This window comes from Fringilla coelebs, assembly GCF_963513975.1.
Source record: "Fringilla coelebs genome assembly, chromosome: 14".
NCBI classification, from domain to species: domain Eukaryota; kingdom Metazoa; phylum Chordata; class Aves; order Passeriformes; family Fringillidae; genus Fringilla; species Fringilla coelebs.
In genome coordinates, this window is record NC_140040.1 from 6835904 (window position 1) to 6857220 (window position 21317).

General features: G+C 53.1%; 2 protein-coding genes across 2 annotated transcripts; both read left to right on the top strand.

Moving 5' to 3' along the window:
• Positions 1-493: 493 nt before the first annotated feature.
• On the top strand, positions 494-12623 carry E2F4 (E2F transcription factor 4; the record flags this gene model as incomplete). Its single annotated transcript, XM_084215030.1, has 10 exons — positions 494-670; positions 2480-2589; positions 3067-3228; positions 3714-3757; positions 6350-6411; positions 6511-6796; positions 7214-7378; positions 8498-8545; positions 10092-10136; positions 10458-12623. The coding sequence occupies 10 exons, from the start codon at positions 494-496 to the stop codon at positions 10571-10573; spliced, it is 1215 nt and encodes a 404-aa protein (XP_084071156.1). The 3' UTR covers positions 10574-12623.
• Positions 12624-12912: 289 nt separating this feature from the next.
• Positions 12913-20653, top strand: ELMO3 (engulfment and cell motility 3). Its single transcript, XM_084215038.1, has 20 exons — positions 12913-13042; positions 13114-13154; positions 13269-13341; positions 13427-13477; positions 13938-14107; positions 14914-15013; positions 15118-15269; positions 15351-15429; positions 15802-15852; positions 16208-16330; positions 16485-16616; positions 16889-16993; positions 17468-17576; positions 17789-17925; positions 18018-18181; positions 18311-18423; positions 18677-18781; positions 19095-19177; positions 19386-19466; positions 19638-20653. Exons 1-20 carry the CDS (start codon positions 12965-12967, stop codon positions 19848-19850), a joined length of 2160 nt encoding a protein of 719 aa, XP_084071164.1. The 5' UTR covers positions 12913-12964; the 3' UTR covers positions 19851-20653.
• The last annotated feature ends 664 nt before the right edge of the window (positions 20654-21317 follow it).

Consider the following 21317-nt stretch of genomic DNA (forward strand, 5'->3'; position numbering starts at 1 on the left):
ACAGCGGGGTGTCAGACCCCAGCCCATCAGCAATGTGAGCCCACTCGAGGGTGGATCTACCATGAAGCGGTGCGCCGTCCCAGCCTGATCTGGAGGCGAGAACGTGGGGATACACCCTCCATGCCTGCGGATGCACCTGGAGATGCGTCCCTGCCACAAGCTGCCTTCCCCGGGCACAGGCTGGAGGATCCCCCTGGAGCAGCAAACCGCCCCTGTCAGCGGGGCCGTGAGAGCTGGGTACATGGCTGAGCTTTGGCTTTGGTACCACAGGGCGGGAGTTTGACTTTGGCACCGCAGAACGGCGAGGGGATGGACGCGCCCCTGGCTTGACCCGGGGGACCCCCAAACCGACGGGGCTGACGGAACACCGCGAGCAAAGCGGAACAGCTCCGTACCCCCGGAGGCGGTGGGGGGGAGTCCCCGGTCCCCGGTCCCCGCCCCGCCGCCGTCCCCGCCCCGGAGGTTCCCGGGGAGCCCCGCGGCCCGGAAGCGGATGCGCGGCCCCGGAGCCGGCGGCGGGCAGATGGCGGAGTGCGGGGCGCAGCCCCCCGGGGGTGGCAGCGGGGCTGCGGGCGCGCCCAGCCGGCACGAGAAGAGCCTGGGGCTGCTGACCACCAAGTTCGTGTCGCTGCTGCAGGAGGCCAAGGACGGCGTGCTCGACCTCAAGCTGGTGCGGGGGCAGCCGGCGGGGGGCGAGGGCTCCGCCGGCCCGCGGGTGGGCTCGGAGGCAGCGGCCGCCGGGGGAGCGGGGCTCCGGCGGGACCGGTGCTCCGACGGCTGGAGCAGGTTTGGAGGGGGAGAACGGGGACATGGCAGCGCCCGGTGCAGCAGGTGGTTTAGATTGGATTCCAGGAAAAATTTCTTCACGGCAAGAATGGTGAGGCACTGGTGGAATGGGCTTCCCAGGGCAGCGGTGGAGTCACTGTCCCTGGTCAGAAGGTTTGTGGATGTGGTGCTTAGGGACATGGTTCAGTGGTGGGGTTTAGTGGCTGGGATCGATGATCCTGGAGGGCTTTTCCAGCCGTTTCTAGGTGCACGGAAAGCGGGGTTCCTGGGGTGCGGCACAGCTGTCGGCCGTGCACAGAGGGCTCTGCATTGGCCGCCCTCACACCCCCTCCTGCTCCTCCTTCCCAGCCCTTCTCCCCAGTCTGTCGGCTTGTCCCGGGCACTCTTCTTTCCCCAGGACCTTGCCATACATTGCAGGTGCTTGTGTGCTTCAGTTGCAGTACCGTTTGACCACCTTGTTCTCCTCTGTGTTCTTGCCCTGTACTTGATGACAGGCACCAAAGCCTCAGACACCTACAGACGCACATACCTATAGAAACTGTCTGTACAGCACTTAACCCTCCTGGCACACAGCAGGAGGGGGAGTGTGGTCAGAGTCACCTGCCAGAGGTTGTCCCCCATGCCTTTAGGCAGTGGAGAAGTGCTGTGTGAATGCATCTTGCTTCTGTATTTTTAAGATCTTCACCTAGAGGAAGTAACACTGTGCGATGTGTAGTACTTAGTCTCTGGCCTTTCCTGTAGGGGAAGTTCCTTTGCTGTGGTTTATATAATCATCTCTTAAGTGGGCACGTGTGTGAGACAGACAAGTGCCAGAAAGCCCCAGTAATGCAGGGCTGGAGGGGTTTCCTGGCTCCATGCCTCTGCCAAATTGTTTGCTCATCGGATTTGACAATATCTTTGTGCTTCAAATGTCCATTAAGGGAATTCATGTTGGTCAGTGTGATTTATGTAGTTGTGAGGTGTAGGGTCTCTAAAGTCCTGGCCCCTCACTGGTGGTGACAGGGACATGGTTCCTGTGCTGACCTGCTCTGTCTGCACTGCCACTGATGTGGTTGGTCCTGGCTGTGCACACATTAACTCCTGCTGGTGCCAGGTTGCCATGTGGTAGTGGAAACAGTGCCATTCCTTGAGTCCTGAAACCTGAGGGGAAAAGGGCCGTGTGAGCAAGGCAGGGAAGCCCCAGGCTTGCTCATGGTTTCTCTTCACCTGGAGTCATGTCATTCAAACAGGGGAATCTCTTGAAAAGATACTGGTTCTTTGTCAAGTGGTGTCCTATCAGCTTTAGAGAAGACCTTGTGAATGTTGATTTCAGTGAAGTGTTGCACAGACAGCTCTCAGCATTCCCCTTCCCATCTCCAGCTCTACCCTGAGGGAGCACTGAATTTTTAAGGTGCTGAACTACTGTTTTCTAGCTCTGTTTTGCTACTAGAGAATGGTGAATTTTGGATCCACTGTGAGCAGGAGTGCTGGAATTTGGTTTGTGTTTAGTGGGGAGGCTGTGGGGTAAGAAAAAAAGAAGAATGAGTGACTTCTTATGGTCATATGAGATCAAGAACATGGCTGTGTAACTTGAAACGCTGTAACAGGAGAGCTATGAAATGGGGAGCAAAGTACTTGGCCAGGAGTTAATCTGCCAGGCAGGAAGGAGCTAAACATGACTGAGTTTGGAATTAAGTGTCTTAACCTTTTTCAGGCTGCAGATACCTTGGCTGTGCGACAGAAGCGACGGATCTACGATATCACAAATGTCCTGGAAGGCATTGGGTTGATCGAGAAGAAGTCCAAGAACAGTATCCAGTGGAAGTGAGTGGCAGAGATGGTCTAAATCATTCACAGGTCCCTTCTAGTGCAGGTTTAAGTAACAGTGGGATTAAAATGCCCTGTGCAGAGGGAGGTTCCTCAGTGGCCCATGCTCTTGCCTCCCCCAGCTGGGCTGTGCTGATGGCACGGTGAGGAAAGCTGAAGTACACATGGTGTCTCTCTTACAGCAAAGGCATTATTTTGGTACATATTAAATATTTGCACTGCCTTGGTCTAGAAAAGATGCCTGTCACGACACTGGAGGAGGGGAAGAGTCCTGCTAGACTGTGGGAAATAAAAAGATGTACCAAACATGGCTGTGCTGGGAGGTGGGGATCTAAAGTGGGTACAGACATGGCTTTCCAGGCAATCTGGCATTGATGTTTGACACAGGTGGGAATAAGAGGCTGGCAGAGAGGTTGGGGTTGGTCTGGGGGCCTCCAGAGGCTGATATATCTCACACATTTTTGCTTTACCCAGGGGGGTGGGTCCTGGCTGCAACACACGTGAAATAGCTCACAAACTGATTGAGCTGAAGGCAGACATTGAGGACTTGGAGCAGCGGGAACAGGAGCTGGAGCAGCAGAAGATGTGGGTTCAGCAGAGCATCAAAAATGTTACAGAAGACATGCAGAACAGTCGATATCCTTTGTGTGAACTGATGGCTCTGTCTCCATGTTCACTTGCTGGGCTGGGAAGCAGAGTCCTGAGGGCTTGGTGGGTGTTGACCTGTTGCTGCTGGAGAAGCTGCACTGAACGGGTCAAAAGGCAGCATTTTGGTTTGAAATTAGGGTAACAGCCTGGAGACCTGCTATTCTGTGCATCCAGCTTCTCCTCTGGCTTTTGGAAGTAAAAAACACAATAATGTTTACCACAGTGAGGAAAGGGCTTCTTTCTGAGTCACAGGTGCCACTTTCTTGAGTACAGACCAGCTCTTGTGGCTTAACTATCTCAGGATGTCAGCTCTGACAGGCGTGGAGCTTGCAGACCTCACCTGCAGACCACTTCAGAGTGTGGCATGGAGAGCCTTCTGGGAATGGTGTTCCTTGTGCTCAGGAAGGAAGCACCAGGTGCCCTTTGAGCTCTCTGTGCAGGAAGCTGCAGCCTTTCTCCTTAACCTTGGGAACATTAGCATATGTGACACATGAAGATATCTGCAAGTGCTTCACAGGTGAGGAAATGCTCATTGTCAATTAGGTGCTCCATTGTAAAGATGTGATGCTGCAGGCCTGTCAGTCTGTCCCAGCTGCTCTCCTTTCTCCAAGAAAGAGTGGGCAGCAGACTGTGGGCTGACCAACAGCATCAAGTGAAATGTAATGTTAGCTCTGATGCTGTCCTGGGTTTGTGTACCACTGAGTTGCAGCTTTATTGTCCCCATTAGAGGGAACAGCCCATATCTTTTACTTGTGCTTAAAGGAATAGAGGTGCTGCTCCTAAGGAAGTCTTCTTGCTGGGTTTCACAGTTGGGTGTATGTGTGTTATGTTAGAAGCCCTTAATTTTAAGGGCTTGGGTGGGCAGTGTTCCAATGACAGGAAACAAATTTTATTTCACAGCAGAAACCATGATGTAAGCAGGGAAATAGTATTAAAGGTGGTCCGTCAGCTACATCATTTCCCCTGCCAACAAGATTGCAGGAAGGAGATAGCAGAGGACAGAAGGGAATGCACCACTTTTTCTGCCCTCACTCCCTTCATTGTTAAAGTTGGGGGGGGCTGTATCAAAAGTCCTACGTTCTGTCTCTGGGCAAAAGTGAAGAAAACCCACAGGAGTCTCTCTTTCTTCTGTTGCCAGTTCCAATGACAGATGTAAGACCAGGTTAATGCCTGGTGGCCAGCAGGCAGTGGGGCAGCCTCAGTACATAAACTGCTCTTCCCAGCTGTAGTGGTGTGGAGTCGCAGCCCCTTTCTGCTTCAGTGGGTGCCTGACCTCTCCTGACCTGGCAACCTGCTTCTGGTTAGCTGCTGCAGAGATTGAAGCTGTTTATCCTGGCTGCCTCCAGCCATGCATAATCCCACCTGTGTCTGGCTCTCCTCATCTCCTCCAAGCACTTTCCTCACCCTGCACTTCATCAGCTCCTCTGTTTGCTGTCGCTGCCTTTGTGCTTTCCTTGTTCACCAGGTTCCTGCCGGTGTAACGGCTGCATCACCACCCCCTTGGCTTTGCTCTTTCTTCTGCTTGAAGCTGCACTTTTGGGGGCAGGGATTGTGTTTTCAGTTTGACAGTGCTGGGGGCCAGATCACTCGTAACAGTCTGGAAGAGTTTACTGGAGACCAGCAGACAGCTCCTTGCTTGGCTGGTTGAGTGTTTTGCATTTCATTGCACCTGGTTTTTGTAAACCACTTTGTGTTTGAGGTCAGACCTCACCAAAACATGCAGAGATTAGATCTTACTGAGGGTAGGTGTCAGTTCCCTCTAGAATAGAGGCTTTCATCCATGGTTTTCCATTGCCTGTCCAGTTTTCCTGGATGAATATGCCTTACATTATTCTTTTTCCTCTCCTGAACACCTGAGCCTTACAGATGCTCTTTGGTTAAATCTCTTGTGTTCTCAAACTGTGGTGCAGGCAGAATTTCAGCTCTTGGTTTTTCTAATTAACTGCTATTGAACTTGCTTGCTCCAAGATTTCCACTCTTGGACTCTTGTCAGAGATTAATTAAAAAAGAAAGAAGAGAAGTAAGAATATGTCAGTTTTTAGTGACTGGGAAGCCTAATTTCTGCATTTGTTGCTGTGATGCATTTTGCACTTGCAGATTTAAAAAGGAAGTGGAAACTTACTAGGTGCTGTTTTGTACAAGTATTTGGGACATATTTATCAAAGGAGATAAAAACCCAGCACCTGTCTTTGAAACTGACAGGTTTTACAGCTTGAGCTGGTGTCTTTGAGCTTTATTATGCATTTTAAATGTCTTTTACATTTTTCTTAAGTGTAGGTTTGTTAAACAAGTCCCATCCAATTGACAAATCCCATGTTGTTTTTAATCCCTTTACCTTTTGCTGATCTGACTTTTGATTGCCAGCCTGAAGTTAAGGGATGTGTTTTTCTGCTGTCCACTCTCTCTCATCACTCTGGGGATCTTCTGTGTTAATTACCATGTGAAGCTTAATCAGAATACTGGGGAATTGTGAATATTAACCACGCTAAAGCTTAAACATTCAAAGTGAAAGCTGCAAGCTGCTTGATCTAAATATGTCAGATATTCACAGCTCTGGTATTTCTCTGTTCATGTTTCTCTAAACCCAGATATGGGCTGGGAGCTGCTTGCCTGTGACTGTTGAGTTATTAGGGGGCAGGTCTTAAGGAGCTGCAGAACTTGGAAAGGAAGGGTGCTGTCAGCCTGGCTTCCAGCCCCACATGTGCTGGGCTCTGTGGAGAATCCAGTGCAACTAAGGCAGCTCTGGGAGACTGGGGAGTGTTGGTTTCAGGTGTTAGGACACCAGCCTGAGGTTGGCAGCCTGGCTCTGAGTCTGGTTCAACCCCATCTCTCTGCTGGGAGTGCAGCTCTCTTGTTTCTAATTCACATCTAAAAGCTTGTGACAGCAGAATGAAGGATACTTCCCTTAGGATTCAGATGTTCTTAAGAGTGAATTTAAGCTCGTTCTTCCGAGGCATTAGGAACTGTATGATGAGCTTGGGGTGTAGAGTCTTCCTTCCATGGAGGCTTGCCAGGAGAGGGGGGACATTGAGGTGGGGCTCTTCACCAGTGCTTAATTAACATCACAACAGCTTGTGCCCAGGAGCCCTGACTGCTTTTGTTTTCACAGGAGACACCCTCCTTGTGATTCGAGCCCCATCAGGCACACGTTTGGAGGTTCCTGTCCCTGAGGTGAGTGATAAATATGTATATTTTGCCTGTGGAAAATTGATGAGCTATTTGAAAATGGTTTTTAATGTAAGTCTGTGTTTTGCTTTTGATTTTTTTCAGGGCCTAAATGGACAGAAGAAATACCAGATCCACCTGAAGAGCACAAGTGGTCCCATTGATGTTCTCCTAGTAAACAAAGATACTTGGAGCTCTCCTCCTGTCGTACTCCCTGTCCCTCCCCCTGAAGACCTCATTCAGTGCCAGGCAGCTGCACCCTCGAAACCGCAAATCCCACCACTCGCCCACTTCCAGGAGGCCTCTGTTCCCAGCAGCACCCAGCCCTCCACACCAACACCCACCAGCACTCAGGACCATGGGCCTCCCACACAGAAAAATGCAGGCACAGGTGAGAGGGAGCTCCAGGAGGCAGAAACGGGCTGGTGGCTGGTAGAGCAGGGTACATTCCTTGGGGCTGGCACTGCTGGATGCGCAGCGTTGGGAGCTCCTGGCAGAGGGGCATCGCTGCCTTTGCTGCTGCCCTTCCTTTGGCCTTGGTTAGTTGGACTGGCTGTGCCCAGGGAGCTCAGGCACTTGGCTTCAGTGAGTAGTGCCAACCTGGAGGAGCACCTGTAGGGGAGAAGTGATCATGCAGGTTCATCGATCAGCAGGAAATATATCCAAATATGGAACTGGAGGAAAGCAGGAAAGCTTCTCTCTGTGCAGCTTCCTGGCCAGCACTGCCAGTGAGGGCTGAGTGTGTGCTGCAGCTGCCTTTGGGCTGGTGGGAGATGACATTCCTGGGTGTGTCTGTGGCTGTTTCCAGAGTGCGATGTCCCAGCGGCAGAGTCCAAGGGCAGCGGTGACTTCGAGGGCCAGCCGGCGGCGTTGGACACGCAGCTGCTGCAGTCCTCAGCCTCGCTGGACAGCAGCTCTGTCCTGCCCAGCACCTCTACCTCCTTTGAGCCCATCAAGCCCGACCCCACAGGAGGTGAGTATGCTGCTTGTTTCATGTGTTGCTCCAAAATCTACTGAGGGATTGGCTGCTGAGAGTGAGGGAAAGGCTGCTGGGCCTGGAGGAAGGAGCTGAACTCCATTCTGCCTTTGCTGTCAGCCAGAGTCTGCAAAGGATGAACAGGCAGTGCCCTGTGAGGCTGCCAGGAAACATGGTGACAAGGTGACTGTGTCTTGTCTAGTGTCCTGCTGCTTTCTGTGACATCAGTACTAGAAAATCTGCAAGGGACACCCTCATGACACACGTCTCTGCTGTTACATGTAGGGTTATTCCCTTTCAATCCTTTCTGTAGAGTAAGGTCCTATTTTTGAGACTGCATGAAGCTATAGAATTTTCAGCCACCACTTGAGAGCACCTTTGTAATTTGGGGAGTTTTCTGTATTAGGAGAGCTCTTGTTTCCCTTTTCCTCCTTTGCTCAGGAATACTTCATCTGTCTTTAGTGATCTTGTGTTCTTAATGACCCTGCAGTATATATTTGGGGAGCTCCTTGATGTGCTTTAAAAAAGGAACTCTGGAGCTTTATGCCAGGAAATGGCAGGCTGGCCCAAGGAGAGAAAAGCATCCTCTAGGTAAGCCACACTGCTGGAATGTTTTGAAGCCCAACTTCCTTGCAGAAACACTCGAGGTTAGGTTATGGTTAGAAGGAGAAATCTCATTCAAACACAGCTCACCCAGTGCTTTTTTTACTTCTGCTGCTGGCGCATCTCAGAGCAGCATGAGCTGTGGAGTCATCTTGGTTGTGGAATTAGGCCTTGGATGTGCATACATCTTATCACTGTGCCTCTCCAAAGGCATGTCCCCATCCTACACAAGGTAATCAAGGCAGTGTACTGGGTGAGGTTTACAGACACAGCTGCTGACTGTGATAACAATTTCACGTCCCAGGGCTCCTACAAATTTATTTTAAAGTAGTGGAGCTCAAGTATTTTGTTGCTTGTCATTGCAGCAGAAGTATCTGACATGGAGTGTGGGAACAGAATTTCTGGACGATTTGGGCGTGTAAGGAGCATAGTAGGTTTGTGGGTGATTCTGCTGTAAAGCATTTCAGACTCTTCATGTAATGATCCAAACCATCTGGTTTGTTGTATTTGCAGTACTGGAACTTCCCAAAGAGCTGTCAGAGATGTTTGATCCAATGAGAGGTACGTTCATTCCCTGACCACAGCTTTTTTCTGTGCCCATCTATCCACAGAAAAGGGACAAGTTGTTTGATTCACTCCCTTTTGGATAATTTTGTGGATGTGGTTTTGTAAGGTGCTTGTGGTCATTGGTGACTGCTGGCCCTCTACTAAAGAGTAGTTAGGCACTTTTAAAATGACTGGTTTCTGTATGTATTTTTCTGTCTCCATGTTTCCAGCAACCTCTGTTAGATCTTGCCTGCAGTGCACCAGCAAGGGCTTTCCTGTCCCCATGCCAACACTAATCCATGTTCAGCCTTTCCATGCTCCTCCTTCAGCTTGTCACCAGTATGGAAAAGAAAAATCCCTGCTAAGTCTTGTTTCAGCTTTAGCTGCCTAAAGCTAATCCAAGCAAATAATCTGAGGAGATAGTGTTCTCTCTTCAAAATACTTATCAGTGGTGGTGGTGGATGAGCTGGTAGTTTTGGAGCAGTAGGGGAGAGAGGTGCTGTTACTTGTGTTTGGAGTTCTGACTCTGCCCCAGGAATATCTGGGGGTTGCTGCCTAGTGGTGGGACAGACTTGGGGTAAGGGCAGAAGAGGTGAAGGAATTTGGTCTGACATAAACCTAAACTGGGAAACTTTATCAGTACATTTTTTCTCTTCACTGCTGGCCAAATACTTTGTAGCTCCGCAGCAAGGCAGGGCCAAGTACACCCAAGCACTTCAGTGGTGGTCACAGGAGATGTACAACAGCTGTCCTTAGTTCCATGCTCTAGCAGATGCTTTGTGAAGGTGCTGCCTTTGGGTAAAAATCCCCACAGACCCAAACACAGACACATGTGATTCTCCAGTCTGTGTGCTCTTAGCCCTGGGCTCCACAGTCAGCCTGGAGAACATCCTTCCTCCTTGCCCAGCACCTCTGCTGCAGATAGTGGATGAAGTCTTGATGATGTCTAAGTACATCTGAAGAGTTAAGTTTGAGTTCACAATGTGAGATATAAACTGCTGCAAAGCCCCAGCCATGTAGAAGATCTAACTTACTCAAAGTAATTCTACTGTGTCATTATGTGGCCACTATTGTAAAGGAGATGTTTTCTGCTAATGGTAAAGTATGTGGTTTTATGGAGTATTCTTCACAGTTTGGAGGGGGAAGATAAAAAATCCAGGAGCAAAGGACAAAACAGAGTCAACAGCTACAGAGGCAACACTCAGGACTGGAAGAGAGCAGCACAGCAGAGCTCAGAGGAATGGTCCTTGCAGCACACTCCATGCAGCCTCTCATCCTCTGTGTGATCCCAGTAATGTTGCCCTGGCACTGGCAGCTGCTTTAAGCTTTAAGGCTGTGCAACACAAGCCACAGGAGCTGGCGTTTTCTCATAGTGTTTTGTGCTGGAATTACTTTTACTACATGGTTTTATCTCTTTTAAGCACAAGCTTCCTTTCACTGCCTGCTGCACATACTGTGCCTTAGCCAGAGAAGGGATAACAAGGATGGGGAAAGTGGGGAACTACTCAGGAGCAGACCAGGAGAGGAGATTGTTTTGCTACTATGCTTGTCTCTTCCCCAGAATGTGTGAACTCTGAGCTGCTGGAAGAGCTGATGTCATCTGAAGGTGAGTCTCAGAGTCTCCTCTTATGGTGTGGCCTTCTTGGGAGGAAGACCACGCTGTGTGACTTTACCCAGGTGGCAGCCTTGTGACTGCAGACTCACCCTCATCTTTCCTGGGCTTTGGACACAGACTCAGTTCTCGCTGTCCTGCCAGTCCCTGAGAGAGGTGTGAGACCCAGGAGTCTCTACAGTTCTGTGAGGCTGGCTGAGGCCACCTCAAAGACTGTTCCTGTGAGGTGGCTGCGCTGCTCAGTGCCATTGGCAGATCTCAGCTGGGGTGGGAGTGCTGAGTTTAGTAACCAACCCTGGGCTTCTCTTTCCTCAGTGTTTGCTCCCTTGCTCCGCCTCTCCCCTCCACCTGGAGATCACGACTACATCTACAACCTGGATGAGAGTGAAGGTGTCTGTGACCTCTTTGATGTGCCTGTCCTCAACCTCTGACTTCTCAGTGTGGCTGTGAGCCCTGCAAACACGGACTGTTTTGTAACTCTTTGGAAAGTGTCTATTTTTGGATTCCTTTTGTGCTAGAGCTCGATGGCCGAGTAATTCAGAGACGCTCTCAAATGGACTCAGAACCAAGCGATGTGGACTTGCAGGCTGGGAGCCTCCCTGTAGTTTGCTTCTTCCTCTGGTGCACGTGCATGACGCACGTGCAGCTTTTCCCCCGCATCTCTCCACTGGATCCTGGGCCACACTTCAAAGGGTCTGTGTTTTGAGTGTTCCCAGTTCACCTGCAGAATTTGCCCACGTGCCTCTCTGAGCTTCCTCCAATCTGCATGCCTTGGTTTTTCCTGCACTCCCAGAGGCACTTTGCACCTCCTAGGTACCAGCTGCTACAAGGAGCCCCAATACCATGGTCAGTTCACAAGCCCAGAGGTTGTTTGTTAGATTTCTTTGTGTTAGTGGTTTGGATTGGGGTAGTTTAGTTTCCAAAAGGCGTCAAGAGGAAAAAAAAAAGGCACCAAAGTGTCTATTTCTTTCAGTGACTTCAGACCAAGCTAGTATGTTTTACAAAAAGCACTTTTTTTTTAGCCAGCTGTGCCTCCTAGTGGTATTCAGGAGCTGAGTGCTCCTTGTAGGACCCAGGAGCACTGAGCTTTTCCCTGTTGGTGCATCAGCAGGAATGTTGGATCTGCTTTCACCAGCCTTCTGATGCACAACCCCAGGGGCTCCAGCTCCTTGTCCAGCAGCTATGCTGTTTCTACAGGGCTAAAGCAGAGGTGCCAGTATGGTTTTGGTTTTAATTTTTGGTTTTGCCTGACTGAAGAGATGTTTCAAAGGATAGGATTGCTTCAGCTGGTTCCTGTAAGGTACTCCAGGGACATCAGAGCCTGCTCGTATTTGCAAATAACAAATTTTTCCAACCATTGCACTTGAACTTGCAACTGTCTGAAAGGTGACCAAGCAGTTACAATTCAGTACTATTTTGCTGTGACAGGTTATGTAGGTATTGTCAAAATAGTAAGCTTTTTTTACCCCTTTTTCTCTCAGGATCAGGTTTTCTGTATATTTGAATTTGCTCCCTTAGTGCCCATACCCACACTCCCGGTTCCTGATCCTGTGGCAGGTCTTTACCTACTGCGATGCTTTCTCTGCATCATTTTTCCTCAACATTTTCTTCATTGCTTTGTAACGGAAGGTCTGCTCTTGGCTTCTTTAGGATCATCAGCTGGTACCAGGCTGGGACCTTGTGCAGTTTAGTTGGAGTAAAAATGTCCTGATGGAATTTGTATTTTATTTTGCAAGCCCCAACTTTGGGTTTTGGTCAGGTCCTGTGAGTGTCTTTAGTTTTGCACATCTTCCTGCCACCACAGTGGAAGCAGCTGTCCTGCCTTTCCTGCTCTGCAAACTGCTGAACAGAGAGCCAGGCCAGGCCACGGCTGGCTGCTGCAGACAGGGAGCTTCCAGCCGTCCCTTTAAACAGCTGATGTTTAATTTCTCTGCGTAGCTGCTCACTGCCTGTGACCCACACAACCAGCTGCAGCACCAGCACTAAGGGATGTAAAGTATGAAGAGCCTGCAGAGATGAGAAGAGCATGTGCTTGGGACCTGTGTCCCTGGAGTGGCTCCTCAGGCCCTCTCATTCTGCGGTGGGACTCCTCCACAAGGACTGTTCATTTCTGGCAGCCTCTTTGGGGAAAGCATGAAGAACTCGGGAGGAGCAATGGGACACGAGTTTGGCAGCTGCTGCTGGCAAGACAGCTGAGGTGTGAGACCCCTCTGGGGGGTGAACTTCCAGCCTGCATGCTGCCTGTCCCCAAACCTTCCCCTCTCCACATGGAAGCTGACCGGAATCCCTTGGTCCTGCCTGTTGACGAGGCTCCGTGGCTTTGGTGTAGCTCGAGCTCTTCATGTACTGCCTGGCCCTTGCCCTCCTTCCCAGTGTTCATGTCCACCACCAGTTAGACGACCTCCCGAAAAGGATACCTAGAGAAAAATTTACAGTTGCAAATGAACTTTTGATTCATATATAAAGATTATTTTTATACTTTTTTTTTTTTTTTGCAAGGGAAGAAATTGCCTGTCATATTTGTACAGAGTGTTCTCTGACGTGAATAAACAAAAACTTTCCAGAGTTTCTCACCTTGCCCCAGCCTGTGCCTCCTCTCTGCCCTAGCCCAGGGGATGGGGTTCCTTTCCCGGCAGGAGGCCCTGTCCTGCTGCCGGAGGTGGGTCCTGCCACACCCGCGTCAGCTCAGGTGAGGGGGCCGGGCCTGCCCGGGGCTGGGGTGGTGGCACCAGGCCTCGGTGCGGCGGCCGGGCCCTTCGTGAGGGGAGGCGGCGGCGGCGGCAACCCGGAACTGCCGGCGGTGCGGAGCTGCCGCGGGAGCCATGCCGCCGCCCAAGGACGTGGTGAAGATCGCCATCCAGATGGTGGGAGCCATCCCGCAACTCATCGAGCTCCAGCAGGTACTGCCCGGCATCCCCGCACCCCTCCCCGCGCCCCCCACCCCGGCTCACGGCCGGCCTCCCTCTCGCAGACCAAGCCGCTCGCCTCAGTGCTCAAGGACGTCTGTGATGCGTGAGTACCGCACTCGCTGCCTGCGAGTCGTGACAGCCCGTGACCGGGCTGCGGTGACCCGGGGGCTGCCGGCACCAGCCGAATGGGGCTGTGACCGGCCGCCCGTGGCCGCAGGTGGAGCCTGCCCAACGCCGAGCGCTACGCCCTGCAGTACGCGGACGGGCGGCAGACCTACATCACCGAGTCGGTGAGACAACCCCCGGCCCCCCGGCCCCGCCGCTGCAGCGCCCACCCCGCCGCTGCAGGCTCACCGGCTCCTTCTCTCCTTACAGAACCGCAGGGACATTAAGAACGGGAGCATTTTACGGCTGACCACCTCCCCGGTACATCCCTCTGCCCCCCTGTCTCCTCCGCTGTGTGCTCTGGTGCTCCGTGCCCCTGCAGTGAGGTGCTCCGAGCCCTCTGCCTCTGACTGCCTCTGTGACTTGAGGTCATGATGGCTCTTCTCTGTGCCTCAGCAGAAATAACACAGGCAGGAGACATGTCTCAGCCTTCGTTTTCCCTTGGCAGAGCTTGGGAGGGTTTGAAGAGAAATCATCTTGAAATGCTTTGGACATAGGGGCCAGCTCATCAAGTGTTCTTGGTGTCATTCCACTTTGACCACCATCCTCAGCTCCACCTGGTCTCTGCTCTGGTGGCTCTGTTTCTCTGTTCAGCTCCTTACTGGGGCTGCTCTAGCCTGAGACTCCTTCCCAAACTTGCACTTCCGCTCTTACAGACACCTTCAAGTTTCTTGCTGTCTTTTGATGAGCCCCTTTGGGTTGATTCTTTCCTTCCTGGTAGGACCAAGAAGCAGAGCAGTTGTATATTGGGATCCAGAGCAAGAATGTGGATGTGAAGACTGACTCACTGAAGAAGCTTGCAAGCCTCTCCCAGGACGTTACCTTTGCTCAAGAGTTCATCAGCAGGAATGGCTTGAAGCAAATCTACTCTATTGTAGAAGAAGGGAACGAGTTAGTATCAGGACAGGACTTTACTTGCAGTCCTTGACTTTTCTTCTCCCTTGCTAATGCTGCATGAGCTCCAAGCTGGGTGTTGGAGTGGACTCTGTGTTCCTGACTTGTTGATGCCTGTACTGTGGCTGTGTCCCTGCATGCTGGCAGCCAGGGGAAGGTCCCCACAGATATGCAGTCCTGACTCCTTGTGAATGTGCCCAGACTTGAAGATTCCATCCCTTCTTTGGCTGGGTTATCTGTAGCCTCATGGGGTTTGCTACCAGGAAACCTCCTGTGATCATCTTGGCCTCCAGTGCTGCTCCTCATTCTTGCCACCCTGAATGATCCCTCCTCTGCCCTGAGGTTATAGCTTCAAGAGTTCTGCTTGAGAAAACCCTGGTTGCCAAATACCACTGCTTGTGTGACTCTTCCAGGATGTGACGGTGCAGCTGCTCTGAGCTCCTGTCACACAGAGAATGTGGAACCAGGCAATGCAGCACATGTTTCTTGGAAGTAGAAGGAGGGATATGGGGTGGTTCAGCTTTCCTGAGGGCTTGTCTGCAGTGATCTTTGTACCTTGATGATGCAGCTTCCAACTACTGAACTTCCCCTGCCTTGGCTTCCTGGGCAAGTCAGCTTCCTGGGATGACTAAGTGAGAGTCTGTTTTCTTACCCAACAGTCTCTTTCCTTTCTCCTGCTCACTGCTCTCTTCTCTAGCTGTTTCTAACATGCCCACCAATATTCAGCTGCAGAGACACCACCATAGGATGGGAGCGAGGTATCTGGAGCCATCCTCACTGTATTTGTTCATTTGTCCCTCCAGTACAGGGGAGATGCTGGCTCATACCCTCAAAGCCTTCACAGAGCTGATGGAGCATGATTTTGTTTCCTGGGAAAATCTTAGTACAGTCTTCATTAAGAAGGTAAGAGTTTTCTACAATGTCCACAGTTTGTGCCTGTGGCATCCCTTGTTATCCTTGTGCTCCAGGCTCAGCCTGCCATTGACAGATGGTTTTGTGTCTCATAGATAGTGAGTTATGTCAACATGAATGCAGTGGATGCATCTATCCAGCAGCTCTCCTTGTCTATCTTGGAGAATATGGTGCCTACCAGTCGCCTCCTCTTTGAGGTGGTCAAAAAAGAAGTGACATTGGACCGACTTCTCACCCACCTGCAGGTGTAAGTGGAGAGGCTGGAGCACCACTCACCACCCTCCTCAGAGCTGGTGACTCTCACATCCTCCTGCTCTTCCTCCCACAGGACAAATGCCCAGCTGCAGCTGAAGGCGATGGCTCTGCTCATTGCGCTGCTGCTGAGCGCGACCGACGCCGAGCGGCGGGTGAGGGGCACCATGGCAGGGTGGTGGCATTGCAGAGTCAGGCACCACAGTGCCCCTGTCAGCGGGGTGCTCTGCTGAGAGCCCTCAGCTGTCAGGACTTTTTGTCTCAAATGACAGAAGTATCACAGTTGGTGGTGGCGCAGTGATTGTAATGACCCAGCCCCTGGCACATCTGAGCTCTCAGGGTGCGCCCTCCCCCCCGTGATGGGACCTTGGGGAGCTGGGTCGTCTGCTGTGGGGTTTGTGCTGGCACGGCTGCAAGAAGTGCCCAGAGATGTTTAAAGTCTATATCCTCACTCTGCCTCCTCCTTTTTTTGGGGGAGGTGGTGGCGTGCTGAGCTGGGGAATGTCTCACAGCCTTTTTTTTCCTAGGGCATGATGGACTACCTGAGGGAGAAGAACATCAGGCAGTTTATCCACAAGGTGAGGAGCTGGGTTTGTGCAAGGGTCTGCTCTGTGCTTCATTCTCTGTCCTTTCTCCCCAGGCCCTGTCCCCTGAGCCCCAACCTTTGGTGACTGTGCTTGGCTGAGTTGCTTGTGTGCCCCCTATGCCTTCCTTGAGAAGGCCTATGGGTGCTGCTCTGCTGGCACCCACGTGCTCAGGGTTGCACCCCCATCAGCCTGCAGTGCACACAGATCTTGCCCAACCCCAAGGAGAGTTTCCCACTTCCCGACACCCCTTTGAGCAGTAGGACCTGCTGGGATTTGGCTGTTGGGTCCTGAGCTTGGACTGGAAGCAGGAGTATGGGAGAACCTTCTGTCTCATTATCTCCTGTAGAACATTATCCACAGCTCTGAGCCTCTGGGGGACGAGATGGCCCATTATCTTTACGTGCTGCAGTCTGTCAGCCTCAACTTGTGTGAGCATCGCATGAAAATGTCCATGGATCCCTACTCACAGGTCTGGGAGTACTCTCCTTGCAATTCTGCACCTGGTCTCTTCCACCTGTGGAAGTAGCTCACCTTTGGATGAACCCAACACATTTGGGTTTGCCCTGGGAGAACCTGCTTCTGTGGGGCTCACTGGCATCCCCTCCTCTCCGCTGTCCCTCCAGGAGCAGCGGGATCTCCTCCAGTCCCTGCGCCAGGCTGCTTTTGAGTCGGAGAGCGAGGCGCCTGCTGGCACCTTCAGCACCGAGCGCCGGCGATCCCTGTGCGCCAAGGAATTCCGCAAGCTGGGCTTCATGGTGTGTTCCCCCTGCACCCCCTCCTGAGCCCCATGTTGGCTCCACCACATGGCCTTGGTGACACCTTCTGATAGCTCCCTTAAGCCAGGTGTCCCTGTTGATGCTGAGGGACCACCATGCAGTACCTCCCTTCTCCTCCCTCAGCACTACTGAACAGCGAGTGCTATGGAGTGCTGGGACTCAAAGGCAAACCCCGTGGCTGTGTTGGGAAGACACTGCTGCTTGAAGAAAAAAGCAGCAGCTGCTAAATTGCATCCTTTGTGTCCTCCTAGAACAACAGCAACCCAGCAGAGGATCTCCGCCGTGCCCCACCAGGACTCCTTGCTCTTGATAATATGGTGTATTTCTCCAGGAACACCCCTAATGCCTACAGCAGGGTAGGTGCTGTGCTCTCCCAAGGAACTCCCTGGTGGAGAAGTGCTGGTAGATCTCCACCTTCTTTTCCTTTCCTTGTGATCTGTCCTTGGCCACACCCAGGCAAGTGTCCTACTGTTGCTCTGTTTCAGATGAAGATGAGTCCTTCCTGCGGGTAGGAGCCATTTGAGGCCAAAGCCTCTGAAGGGTCCCCATAATTTTTAAGGGTTTGCTCATAGCTTGGTTTCCAGGCCTTGAGGAAACTGGGGCAGTTTGGGCAAAACCAGCAGGGCATGAGCCATTCCCCAACCTGCAGTGCCTGTGACCAGCTCCCACACTGCCACAAGGGAAGGAGGAGGCTGGGGCTGGATTTTGGAAAGAGTGGGTCACTTGAGTTAGAGATGGCTTCACCTGTTGGGGGCGTGACAGGTCTGACACTCACTGTTGGGGCAGCCTTCCAAATCCATTTAACATGAGGTTATGGCCCTCTTCTCCAGTTTATCCTCGAGAACAGCAGCCGGGAAGACAAACACGAATGTCCCTTTGCTCGAAGCAGCATCCAGCTCACCCTGATCCTCTGCGAGATCCTGCACATTGGAGAGCCGTGTATGTATGCCCTAGCTTGTCCTTCTCCCTGCCCTGCTGCTTGGGGAGCAAGCTGCAAGGGCAGGACACTGCATCCATGTGGCCACCAGGCTCTGGCATGGCTGACAGCATAGGAAGGGGGTGTAGGGCTGGGAAGCACCCCGGTTTCCCTGGACACTGAAATCCCCTGGAAAAACTGGGGAGTCTGGCTTCATCTGTCCTTCTCACCACAGGCTCGGAGACGGCTCAGGCCTTTTACCCTATGTTCTTCGGGCAGGATCATTTCTTTGAAGAGCTGTTCTGCATCTGCATCCAGCTGGTGAACAAGACCTGGAAGGAGATGAGAGCAACCCAGGAGGACTTTGACAAGGTGAGGGGGGATGCTTCTTCCCTGGATGGGAGTACAAATTCAAGGATTTGGGGAGTGTTGCCAAACTGGAGTTGATGTCCTGGGCCTGGCAGGTGATGCAGGTGGTGCGGGAGCAGATCACCAGGACCCTGTCCCTCAAGCCCACGTCCCTGGAGCTATTCAAGACGAGAGTGAACACACTGAACTACAGCGAGATCTTGAAGCTGCGGCAGACGGAGCGGCTGCACCAGGAGGAGACGCTGGCTGTGCCTGTGCTGTGAGTGGGCTGTGGGCAGGGAGGGGAGCTGCGATGGGGGCCTGAGGCAGGAACAATGCTATCAGGCTGGGAGGTCAGCGAGTGCCTGTTGAAATGGCTGTGCTCCTCTTCTGCTGCCTCTCACCCCAGGGAGCTGCGGGAGAAGCTGAAGCCGGAGCTCCTGGAGCTGATCCGACAGCAGCGCCTGCTGCACCTCTGCGAGGGAACCCTCTTCCGCAAGATCAGCAGCCGCCGCAGGCAGGGTGGGTGCCAGAACCCTGCTCCAGGGTGGAGGGCCTGGCAGGGGGGCAGAGGCTTATTCCCATGTCCCCTGCTACTGGGGAAGTCCCAGTTAATCTCTGGGAGTAGAATGCCCAACTCCCTGGACAGCTGGTATGGGCTGTCCCATGGGCTGGGAGGAATGGGGAGTGCTGATAAGGGGGCAGCTCCCTGCCCCTTGGGAAGGACAAAGCTGCAAGGGGAGGCTGAGAATTTCTCATGGCTCTTCTGCTGCAGACAAGCTGTGGTACTGCCGCCTGTCCCCCAACCACAAGGTGCTGCACTATGGGGATGTGGAGGAGGGGGTGCAGTCTCCCCCCATCGAGAGCCTGACAGAGAAAAGTAGGTGATGGAGAGAAAGAGAGGGTGGGAAGGAGGGAGGGGAGCCCTCTGATAACCTCCAGTTTAAGAATGCCTTAAGGTGGGAATTGCCCCTCTGGTTGGCTGCTGCATGGCTGTCCCAGTGTCTGCTGGTATTGTGGGGCTGGGAGGTGTGGGAGCTCAGGCTGGGGCAGACTGAGCCCCCCCCACCCCAAGCTGTGGATGGCTGTGAGTCCCTACATTTGGGTTGTACTCTGTGCAAGGGGGACCTGAAGGAGGGGGAGAGAGATGGGAAGAGGGAGAAGGAACTCATAGCTCTTCCACTTGGCTGCAGTCCCTGTGGCAGACATGAAGATGCTGCTGGTGGGGAAGGAGTGTCCACACACAAAGGAGAAGAGCTCTGGGAAGCAGAACAAGGTCAGTACCTCACACTTTATCCTGTCCAGCTGGGGATGGGTTTTGGGAGTGGGTGGATGGTGGCAGGTTGTGTGGTTTCATGGACAGAAACCTCTTGGGTCTCCTGGAGTGCAGAGGAGGAGGCTGGGTGCAGCTCCTGCTCTGAACCCCACCAGGGCTGGGAGGAGTCCAGCTGAGAAGCCAGCTAGCCTCTGTGCTGTCCCTGCAGGATGTCCTGGAGCTGGCCTTCTCTATTGTGCACGATGTGGAGGAATACTGCCTCAACTTCATTGCCCCCACCCGGTACGAGGTGAGCTCCAGGGGCCCGCTGGGGTGGCACAGTGCCCAAAATGTGGTGCCAGGACACAGCAGTCAGGGGAGTGAGCTGTGTCCCTGGAGGGTGGAAGCCACAGCAGGGGAGAGCTGAGCTCTCTGGCTGCCTGGGGCTGGTGCCAGAGATGTCCATGCTCTGCTTCCCCAGTTCTGCCTCTGGACAGATGGGCTGAATGTGCTTCTGGGCAAGGAGATGACAAGTGAGCGAACACAGACAGACCTCGATGTCCTGCTGTCCATGGAGCTCAAGCTGCGGCTCCTGGACCTGGAGAACATCAGCATTCCCGACGACCCCCCTCCCATCCCAAAGCCTCCCAGCAACTTAAACTTCTGCTATGACTTTAGTCATGCAGAGCAGTGAGTTTCTCCCTGTGCCGTGTCCCCACCCTCTGTGCCCCTCAAAGTCAAGCCCCCCATCTCCAGGTTCTGTCCCTCATCTCTGGCCCACAGGGACAGGCCAGGTGCTGGCTGGGGGTTTGGGTGTCCCACCCTTCCCTGCCTCGTCCTGCCTCCTTCAAGAGCATGGGAATGAGCCACCAAGCATTAGCCTCCTGTTCAAGGGGGGTGACATGGCTGCTCTGCCCCCCTGCCATGGGGAGGTGAGATGAAATACAGTCAAACCGCTCTGTGGTGGCACTGATTCCCCTACACTGCAGCCAGGCTTTGGGCAGAGAGGGCAAGGATGTGGACTGGAATAAAGGTACAGGCAGCCCCGGGATAGGTGGAGGGGGGAGTAACACTACAAAGGTACGAATCTGCACCGCCTCACTTTCGCCATCAGTATAGGGGAGCCTTTCTGGACAACAAAGTGGTTAGAAAAAGGATGGAACACACCTTTCCATTAAGTTTGTCAAGCAGATTGCATCTACAGGGCATGATGTGCCTGCCCTGCCAGGTCCCTCCTGCATTGAAAGGTGTATTTGCTGAGCCTTCTGCACTGTTCTGGAATGGGGGTGATTAGAATACAAGCCCATTTTTCCCAGCACCATTCAGCTGGGCCTGGTGTGAGGAGCGGACCCTGGTGTGCCCATCGTGCCAGTTCCGGTGCCTTCCCCACCTGGGGCAGATACTTGCACACTTCAGCCGTGCTGCTGCACTACTGCACCACAAGCTACCTCCTCCCCGGCCCCACAGCCCCACGCCAGTGCCCTGCACCTCCTCGTGCCTGCAGCTTCTCCCAAGGGTGTTGTGCTAACAGCCACAGGTCAGTGGGGACCCAACCGTGCCTCTGTCTCCTGTGTATTGGGACAATAAACACTTGTGGAGAACTCGGAGCTGTGTCCTTTCCAGAGGTTTGGGGAAGGGCTCCGGCTGACTGAGGGTCAAAAGGAGCCAGAGTGGGTAAGGCTGGGATGGCAATTCCGTGGGAGCCGTGCATGAAGGAGCTTGGAGGATGGCTGGCAAGATCTTGTTCCTGGGGTTGAGGTGCAGGCTCAGAGTCAAACTCCCTACAGCTAAGGCCATTTCCAGCCCAGGGTGGCTGGGAGCACCGCGGATGGTCCCAGTGCCATGCTGGGCATTTTTTCTGTTCCTTTGCGTTGTTAGTCGCAGAGTGAAGTTCTTCCCAGTTCGCTCGTCCAGAAAGGGTGTGGAGTCTCCCTCACTGGAGATATTCAAAAACCACTTCTGGGAAAACCCTGCTTGAGCAGGGAGGTTGGACCAACTGACCCTTTCCAACCTCGCTATTCCGCGATTCCGTGGGAGCACCGCGGGGCAGGACCTTTCCCTCCCGGCCCGAGGCGCGCCCAGCCCGCCCGCCGGAGGCCCTGTCCCGCCCGCCCCGGGGCTCTGTCCCGCCCGCCCCGGGGCTCTGTCCCGCCCGTCCCCG

Coding starts and splice junctions, on each gene's coding strand:
- ELMO3 (XM_084215038.1), top strand. CDS start 12,965: ATGCCGCCGCCCAAGGACGTGGTGAAGATCGCCATCCAGATGGTGGGA. Junction 15,270..15,350: donor CTTCTCACCCACCTGCAGGT/GTAAGTGGAGAG, acceptor TTCCTCCCACAG/GACAAATGCCCAGCTGCAGC. Junction 18,424..18,676: donor CAGCAGCCGCCGCAGGCAGG/GTGGGTGCCAGA, acceptor CTTCTGCTGCAG/ACAAGCTGTGGTACTGCCGC.